This window comes from Mobula birostris, chromosome 8 (genome assembly GCF_030028105.1).
Source record: "Mobula birostris isolate sMobBir1 chromosome 8, sMobBir1.hap1, whole genome shotgun sequence".
In the NCBI taxonomy this organism is placed as follows: Eukaryota; Metazoa; Chordata; class Chondrichthyes; order Myliobatiformes; family Myliobatidae; genus Mobula; species Mobula birostris.
In genome coordinates this window covers 3869418-3879127 of record NC_092377.1, presented here as the reverse complement: position 1 = coordinate 3879127, position 9710 = coordinate 3869418, and the positions used below count along the sequence as shown (strand labels likewise).

Below are 9710 nucleotides of genomic sequence, written 5' to 3'. Positions count from 1 at the left end.
ATTAGAGGCCACGTTCTGAAGGAAGATGTTGGACAGACGAGGGTTGTTTCCTCTGGAGTGACGGAGGCTGAGGGGAGAACTGTTCGAAGTTTGTTTGTTTATTTACGGATAGAGTGTGGAGTCGGCCCTTCCGGCCCATTGACCTGTGTAGACCAGCAACCACCAACAGACCTGATTTAACCCGAACCCAATCACCAATTAACCTCTCTGATACGTCTTTGGACTGTGGGAGGAAACCGAGGCACCCAGGGAAAACCCACACATTCCACAGGGTGGACGTACAAAATTCTCAGAGAGGATGCCCGGATTGAACTCTGAACTCCAACGTCACAAGCTGAAATAGCATCGCGCTGACCGCTACCCAACCAAGGTGCCCAAATATATTAATGTATATAATATAATGTGGGGCACAGATAGATACCAGTGTCTTTTCCCCACCAGTGAAATGTCTTGTCCCAGAGGGCAGGCATTGAAAGTGGGAGAGGGTAATCTCAAAGGAGATAAGAGGGGCAAGTTTCTGAAACAGAGTCTGGAATTCACTGCCGGGGTGATGGTGCAGACAAATTTTCATGGTCCAGTGCGTGAAGTCTGCATTCCGGTTTACCGTCCGGTCTGTGGACTCCAGACTCCGGGTCTTCCGACTGCCCCTTGTTTCAGTTGGGCATAATCTAGGCACCTGATGCTCGTCTTGGGGCTGGGAATACAAGTAGTCCTGGATTTGAGTGTGGTTGCTGGTTTGTCTTGGCAGTATACCGTCTTCGGCTCTGTTGGGTAAGTCAGGCTGTCTTTGCCGTTACCCTGAGGCTGGACTGTTCCCTTCCCTTCCCTTCCCTTCCCTTCCCCTTCCATCTGGAGCCTTTGCCAGCAATCTGTGTCTGGAGCCTTGAACACAACCTTGTCAAGTTCTATCACCAGAGCGAGATTCGAGCCTTGCTGTGTCAAGATAAGGAACTGTCCATTGTTGAGTTGGAACTGTCTCAGTGTCCACGCCTTCGCTAGGTACGTCCAGCTGTTTGCTGCAACCTAGTGTTGGGAACCATCTCATCGTGTTCTGCATTCCGTGTACGAGTTCCAGCCCCAAGTCCTGTTCCCAAGGAGGGGTTCCGTCTCTGTGTTCCATGTCCCTGTGTTCCTGTCTTTCAAGTCCAAGGCTCCATGTTCCCGTGCTCGAGACCAAGGCTCTGTGTTCTGAGTTCCTGTCGTCCCAAGTCCAAGGCTCGGCTGTTCCTGTGTACCAAGTCAAGGCTTTGTGTTCCAAACCTGTCCATGCACTTCGTCCTGTCCAGGAGTTCCCTTGTCCTGCTCAGGAGTCTGTTGTTCTGTCCTATAACCTCGCCTAGTCCTGTCTCCCAAGACCACGTCATGTCTTCACCTAGTTCCGGAGTCCGAGCCCGAGTCAAGACCCAGGTTCTGGGTCCTTGTCCAGTCTCTGGCTTGGAGTCCGAACCCAAGCCTCGTCATGTCCTCGCCTCGAAGAACCCAAGCCTCGTCATGTCCTCGCCTCGAAGAACCCAAGACTCGTAATGTCCTCGCCTCGAAGAACCCAAGCCTTGTCATGTCCTCGCCTCGAGGAACCCAAGCCATGAAGTACCCAAGCCATGCCCAGTTCTGTAGCCACGTCATGTCTTCGCCTAGTTCCGGAGTCCGAGCCCGAGTCAAGACCCAGGTTCTGGGTCCTTGTCCAGTCTCCGGCTCCAAGCCCAGGCTCCTAGTTCCTAGATCCTTGTCCTGGTCCCACTTGCCTAGCCAATGTCCTAGCCCTAGTGGGTGTTCTTGTCCCAGCTCCTAGTCTGCATCCAGTCACATCCCTAACTCTAGTCTCTAGTCCTGTCCTGTTCCTAGTACTTCAGTGTCTGTGTCTTGCATTTGGGTCTGCCACCTGCCCCCCAACTTAAGACACAGATATGACAGAGATGTTCAGGAGATCCTTGGATAGACACATGAACTGGCAGGAAGTGGAGGGATATGGACATTGAGTGGGCAGAAATGATTAGTTTCACTGGGCATTTGATTGCAAATTTTAATTATTTTGACACATCAAGTCCAAAGGGTCTGTTCCAGTGCAGTATTGCTCTGTGTCTGATGTTCAAAATGACATTGAAGGGAATGGAGGGATATGGATGATACACAGGAGGAGGACATTTAGTACAAATTGTCACCAATGTCAGCACAGCATTGTGGGCCGAATGTCCAGTCCAGTGCTGTTCTAACAACTGTGCTCTGATCACATTTCACCCCCTCAATATCAATCTCCCACTATGGTCGGTTTCCCCTGATAGAAACATCCCAAATGATGTCTCTGGTAAAATTCTTGTCACACATATCAAATGAGTAGAATATCTGGGCCTTAAACTTTTCCACGTCTGATAAATTTGTCCGTGCAGAAATCCATCCAGGGTTCCTCCCCCAAGCCGAGGTCACACAGACCGATTCCCGCTGTGGTTCAGCTGCGAGACGGTGGTTTATTGTCGGCTGAAACACAAACAACGAGATGTGTGAAGAATGGGAGAGTTAAGCTCAGTGACAGACACTGCCTGAAGGGTTTCCCTGAGCCTCTGACCCAGAGGACTCGTGTCTCAGAATTGAGTCACCTCTGCCATTTCCCTGAGTCTCTGACCCTTGGGAGCTTGTGTCTCAGGGCTGAGTGACTTCTGCTGGCCCAGGTGGTTTTCCCAAGTCTTTGAACTATGGTGAGCTTGGGTCACCAACCTGAATGTCCTCTGCTGGTCCAAATGGTTTCCTGATCCACTTTGGATACTGTCAAAGCGGACAGTCTAGTGGAGGGGAGCTGCAGTGACCGGGGCGCTGGCATTGAGTCTGGTGCTGTGGCTCAGAAGAGAAGAGAGGTGAAGAGGACTGCATTGGTGATCAGAGATTTCATAGTCAGAGGAATAGATATGAGATTCTGTGGATGTGATAGAGACACCCAGATGATTTGTTGCCTCCCAGGTGATAGGGTCAGAGATGTCTCAAATTGGATCCACGGTGTTCTAAAGGGGGAGTGGGGGCAGCCAGAAGTCTTGGTTCATGTTGGCACCAGTGACAGAGGTAGACAAGGTGAGCAGTCCCTGAAGAGAGTTTTTAGGTGCAGGGATTGAGATTTATCGATCATTGAGATCTCTTCTGATGACAAGCTACACAGGAACCCGATAGGGATCAATATCTTTGCAGACAGGTTTGCTCAAGCTGTAATGGAGGGTTTAAACTAATTTGGCAGGGTCATGGGAACCAGAGTGATAATGCTGAGGATCAGGTAGTTGGTCTACAAACAGGAATGTGTAGTGAGACTGCTGGCAAAGAGAGGCTGATGATCGGGCCAAATTGCAGTCAACGGGATAAGTTGCAATGTAAAAGATGGACAAAATGAACAAGGGTGATGAATACAGAACTGAAGATGTTATACTTGAATGCAAGCAGTATCCAGAATGAGGTAGTTGAACCTAAGGCACAGTTACAGATTGGCATGTACGATGTTGGGCATCACTAATCCGTGACTGCATGACTATAGCCGGGAGCTTAACATCTAAGGATAGACGTTGATTCGAAAGGACAGGTGGGTAGGCAGAGGGGTTTGGTGGTCCTGCTGATTTAAAAAAATGAAATCAAATCATGAGAAAGAGTTGGCCTAGTAAGAGAAGGTGTAGGATTACTGTGGGTTGAGCTAAGAAACTGCGAGGGAAAAAAATACCCTCACGCAGTAGCAATGATGTGATCCATAAATCAGAATAGGTGATAGAAATGCATGTTAAAGGTGTAATGTCAAAAGGGACCCCTACAGCCCAAAGATCATAATATGATCAAATTCACCCCGCAATTTGAGAAGGAGAAACTAAAGTCAGATGTATCAGTATTACAGTGGGGCAAAGGGAATTAGAGGAGTTGGACAAAATTGACTGGAAGGGAACATAAACAGGGATAACAACAGAGAAGCATTGGCTGGGGTTTCTCTGAGCAATTCAAAAAGGTGCAGGATAGATACTGTACTTCCAAAGGAAGAAAATTTATCTAAAGACAGGATGACACAGCCATGGCTAACAAGCAAAGTCTACTTCTTCTCCGTCTTGTTTTAAGGTGGTTGGCACCCAGCTTAACGGTGCATTTCCGCCACCTTCTGCTCCGGAGTGTGCAACAGACGTACATTCTAAACCCCTTCACCCAATCACACACATTCCCTAACCTACACTTTTATCCTCCCATCTTTGGCCATCCTAGTACCCTATTCCTGCTTATCCATCGTATCCTATTAAAAAAAACTTGTACCCCTTAAGAAAGCTAAAAATATCCTGACCTGTGCTCTCTCACCCATGCCCAGCAACCTTTTTAATGTGAGTTCTTGCACCCCCAATTCCTGCACAATGATTCTCACCCTGCAAAAGGAGTGTTGCAGGAGTGCTGGGAAAATGGAAGGTTTCAGAGGGATAACTTTAGTCAGATAGGGAATGATATTGCTAAAGAATGTGGAGTGTTTGATCAAAGGATAAGTCCTTCAGTAGTTTATCTGGTTGTAGTTTCATGGAAGCTTGTATGGCCTGACGTAGACTGGCATTTGTTAGAGGTAAAAAGGAAAGGAAAATATAAAACTGATTTGGTAAGTGCATTTAACCGTCATGTGATGGAAAAGTATAGTGATTATACTCAGATTTATACGGATGGTGCTAAGGAACTTGAAACAGGAGTGACAGAGTTCGGGGTGGCTATACCAGCAAAAGAAGTTGGATCAGCAGAAGAACCTCTAATAAGTTAGGGGTGTATACAGTGGAGATGCTGGCAGTGTTGGTTGCATTGCGATGGGCGGAGAAAGCTAGACAAGTCAACAAGCGAAGTCAAAGCCAACATATAAGCCAAAGGCAGAGTATATTTTGAAGTGAAGCATTTGAAAACCAACAGAAGACAAACAAAAAAGTCATGAAGGAGGAACAGATGGGAAATGAAGGTAAGCTAGTCAATAATATTAAAAAGGATACCAAACATTTCTTCAGATATATAAAGTGTAAAAGAGAGACATGAGTAGATATCGGACCATTGGAAAACAATGCAGGAGAGATAGTAATGAGAGACAAGGAAATGGTGGCCAAATCTAGGGAGAAGGTCCTTGGGAAACTGAAAGGTCTGAAGGTAGATAAATCAACTGGACCTGGCAGTCTACATCCTAGGGTTCTAAAGGAGGTGGCTGAACAGACTGTAGAGGCATTAGTAATGATTTTTAAAGAGTCAGTTGATTATAGCATGGTTCTGGTGGACTGTAAATTGCAAATGTCACTCTGCTCTTCAAGATGGGAAAGAGGTAGTAGAAGGGAAACTATAGGAGAGTTAGTCTGACCTCAGTGGTTGGGAAGAAGTTGGAGTCGATTGCTAATGAGTAGTTGGAGGCACATGATAAAATAGGCCTTGATCAGCATGGGGAGACCTTGCCTGTTAGAATTCTTTGAAGAAATGACAAACAGGATAGACAAAAAGTTGTGGATATTGTGTAAATTGATTTTTAGACCATTGACAAGGTGCCACACATGAGGCTGCTTAACAAGTTAAGAGCCCATGATATTACAGGGAAGAAACTAACATGGATAGGGCATTGGCTGATTGGCAGGAGACAACCCTGTTAGTCAGAAGAAACAGTCTGATCGAGAACAAGGGAAGCAGACAAGCCAGTTGTCTTTGTTTCCCCCATTTTGTGGAACCTGAACTGATTCATGCTCTGAGATAATCTAATCAGAGCAATTGAATGTGGACACAAGGAGATTCTGGTAATGACCTGCTAAACCCAAGATCATTCTCAGACAAGTAGCTATTTGTTATATAAAGGCATAGACTCCAAACTGATTCTTGCTCTGGGACAATCTAATCAGAGCAATTGAATGTTGACACAAGGAACTTCTAGTGAGCTTGAGACCGTTCTTGGAGTAGCTACATATTTTGGAAAATGCCAGACCTACCAAAGAAGCGATCTGTAATTTCATTAGACTTTGTCTGGGTTGCTTCATTGAATTGGTTTAAACCAGTCAGAGTTGAAAGGCTCAAATACACAAGGCTGGGGTGGACAGAACCTTGAAACAATGTTGGTTGTTGCTCCTGTACAATGACCAGTAAGGTGGTGACCCAGGCAGGTCAGGTGACCTTGAGCCAATGGGATGGAGATCCAACTGTTCGATTGATGAGGAACAGTACAGGACTCAGGAGCTGCAAATACACAGGGGAAATAACTCTCCAGCAGCCAGAGACCAACCATTGTGGATAAGGAGGACCCCATGGACACATGGAAATCAGGACTATGAGGAATGCTTGGCCAGCGTAGACTCCTTTACCAGGTAATACCTTTTCTCTTCATTGACTGTTCATGTAGGGTCAAGGATTCTAGTAGGGTGCACACAGATAGATACTTTGTGACCCACGTGCTTTGAGTTGAAACAATAAAAGTTACTTGTTGGTAAATACAGATTCTCTGTACCTCACTGATCATTATTACAAGGACTGATTCTTGTCACAATCTTTTCTGGTTAGCTGCTGGTGACTAGTGGTGTCCTGTTACATGAAGTGTTAAAGATCTAGATGACAGAATTGATGACCTTGTGGCCAAGTATGTGGACAATATGAAGATAAGTGGAGGGGCAGATATTGTTGAGGAAGCAGAGAAGCCACAGAGCATTTAGACAGATTAGTAGAATGAGCAAAGAAGTGGCAGATGGAATACATTGTTGGGAAATGTATGTCCATGCTCCTTGGTAGAAAAGAATGGAACTGTGGACTATTTACTTCATGGAGAGAAAATACCAAATTCTGGTGTACAAATGGACTTTGGAGTCCTTGTGCAGGATTCCCTAAAGATTAATTTGCAGTTTGAGTTTGTGGTGAGGAACAGAAATCCGATGTTGGCGGTCATTTCGAGAAGACTGGAATATCAAAGCATGAATGGAATGCTGAGGATTTGTATTGCGAGCAGGTTTGGGACTCTTATTGAAAAAAGGATGTGCTGACATTGGAGAGGGCCCAAGAGAGGCTTCAAATGATTTCAGAACTGAAAGGCTTATCATATGAGAGCATCTGATGGCTCTTGGCCTGAACTCACTGGAATTCAGAGAAATAAGGAGTGACCTCAGAGAAACCTACCAGAAACTGAAAGGCCTTGATAGAGTGGATGGAGAGAGGCTGTTTCCTATGGTGGGGGATTCTACGACCAGAGGACACAACCTCAGAATAGAGGGGTGACAACTTAGAACGGAAATCCTTGTAGCCAGAGTGTGATGAATCTGTGGAATTTGTTGCCAAAGATGGCTGTTGAGGCCATATTGCTGGGTATATACAACGTAGAAGTTGATAGATTTTTGTTTAGTCAGGGCATGATGCCACACGGAGAGAAGGCAGGAAATTGGGGCTCGGGGGGAAATGGATCAGCCATGGTGAAATGACGGAGCACACACGATGGGCCAAGTGGTCTCATTCTTCTCCAAAATCTTATGGTCTTATGGCTCCGATCAGGAATTCCCATTTGTGTTGGGAGAGGGTTGCACATCAACACCAGTGTCTCTGGGACAGCTGGCCTCCAGTGACATTGTAATCCCACGTTTTGGATTCCCAGCTAGAATAAGTGATTTCTTTCCATCCAACAGAACAAACTCTATTAACATTGGCAGCTCTTTAATGGTATCACACCTAGTGGTACTGTGTTCTGGTGTGGGATGTCCAGTGTACAGACCCACAAGGGGATCAGTGAGATCACACCTAGTTGTACCATGTTCTGGTGTGAGATCTCCAGTACACAGGAACACAAGGGGATCAGTGAGATCACACCTAGTTGTATAACGTTCTGGTGTGGGATCTCCTGTACACAGGAACACAAGGGGATCAGTGTGATCACACCTAGTTGTACCATGTTCTGGTGTGGGATCTCCAGTACACAGGAACACAAGGGGATCAGTGAGATCACACCTAGTTGTATAACGTTCTGGTGTGTGATCTCCAGTGTAGAGGAACACAAGGGGATCAGTGTGATCACACCTAGTTGTACCATGTTCTGGTGTGGGATCTCCAGTGTACAGGAACACAAGGGGATCAGTGAGATCACACCTAGTTGTATAACGTTCTGGTGTGTGATCTCCAGTGTAGAGGGACACAAGGGGATAGTGTGATCACACCTACTTGTACCACGCGCTGGTGTGGGAATCTCCAGTGTACAGGGACAAGGTTACAGGGAAAGAAGGACTCAACCAGTTCCATTACGAGTACAACTCCCCCCACCATTCAGAACATCTACAAGAGGTGATATCTCAGGAAGGCAATGCTCATCATCAGAGAGCCCACCATCCGAGCTGTGCCCTCGACTCAATGCTGCCTTCACACAGGAGGTCCAGGACCCTCACGCGGATGTTCAACAACAACTTCTTCCCACTGCCATCAGGATCCTGAACCCCCCCCTGAACAACTCTAACACGACTTGTGCTGCTTTTAATTTCTCTCTCTCAACCTGTGCTCATGTCATGATGTTTATGTTGTTGTTGATGTATAATTTATGTTAATTTAATTTTACATTAATTAGTTTTGTCGTGTTTGTAATGGACTGTGCTGCTGCAGTGAGCTGATCTTCATGGTGATTATACCCTGGGTGTGTTCGTCTGTGACAAGACACTTGAACTTGAAGCTGAACTCCTCCACCGTCTAAACTGAGAGCACCGCAATCCAATTGTCAAAATGGCTGAGAACATTGAACTCTGCCTCATCTCACCAGTAGATCTGGTTCAGATGACACTGTGAACTTGCTCAGGGACGGATGTCCTTTCCCTGAAATCATCGTGAGGAATTACTGATGGGTCCAGAAGAGGACGGGGTATGTGAGTGGGAATTTTGCCTTGGGCATCTCATTCCAAATTCCAGCAACTCATGTAACAGATCCTGCTGGAAAAATCAGGGACAACACTTGCTCAGCCTTGAAACCAATGGAGGTGATGAACAGCACTGGGTCTTTTAGACACTCAGCTTTACCAGGACTGTGAGGATGTCTGTGCATGGCTGAGCGACCTGATTCAGTAAAAGGTGTGAATTCACACCCTGGTCCAATTGGTGATCAGACTGAGCTGCCGCTGACCCATCACCACACGGGGCTCATTGCTCACTGGCTGTTCCTGTATAAAGACTTCTCCAGTCTCACCATTTCCACAGCAGTTGATATGGTTTAGCCGGCCTGTCCAAAGATGTTGCAACGTACCTTGGAGATGACCGTAGATGGACTGAGTGGGACGTTGCAGAGCCTAGTAGAGAACACAGAAGTGGTGTGAACAACAGCTTGACAGCTCATGCTGTGCCTAAAGCTTCAATGTTCCAGAGGTGACCTTCCTTACCATGTAGGTGTTGTTTGAATCGACCTGGTGACCTCCTGGACCCTACAACAGAACACAATTGAACCATTACATCGGTCTAAACATTATCAACACTGGCTTTAAGGTGAGAGTGGGACAGTTTAGGGGAGATGTGAAGGGCAAGTTATCTTCACACAACTCAGACAGACTCTCTCTCACGAGCAAGGCTGAGAGGGATATCGCTCATGTAACAAATGAGGGCAGGAGACCACTCGCTGTTTCGATGTTACAATCTGCTGTGTCAGTTCTCTGAGCCCATAGAGTCAATGACCGACAGAGTGTGCAGGGGCTTTCTCCGACAGCAACGCACACCGCCTGCTGTCTCTCTGTTTCTCTCCGTCTCCCGCAACTCCCAAGAACATA

The 9710-nt window shown here is 46.5% G+C and overlaps 1 protein-coding gene across 2 annotated transcripts in view; it reads right to left on the bottom strand.

Annotated features, from left to right (window-relative positions):
• Positions 1 to 848: 848 nt before the first annotated feature.
• Positions 849 to 9710, bottom strand: part of LOC140201112 (uncharacterized) — a 53204-nt gene continuing 44342 nt past the window's right edge. The window contains exons 8-10 of one of the 2 annotated variants that reach the window (XM_072264725.1): positions 9330 to 9371; positions 9140 to 9239; positions 849 to 2472 (exon numbers count right to left, since the gene is read on the bottom strand). In XM_072264725.1, the coding sequence (XP_072120826.1) occupies positions 2444 to 2472; positions 9140 to 9239; positions 9330 to 9371 (171 nt within the window). In that variant the 3' untranslated portion in view covers positions 849 to 2443. The remainder of the gene's footprint in view (positions 2473 to 9139; positions 9240 to 9329; positions 9372 to 9710) is intronic. The other variant, XM_072264726.1, reaches the window with a different exon arrangement.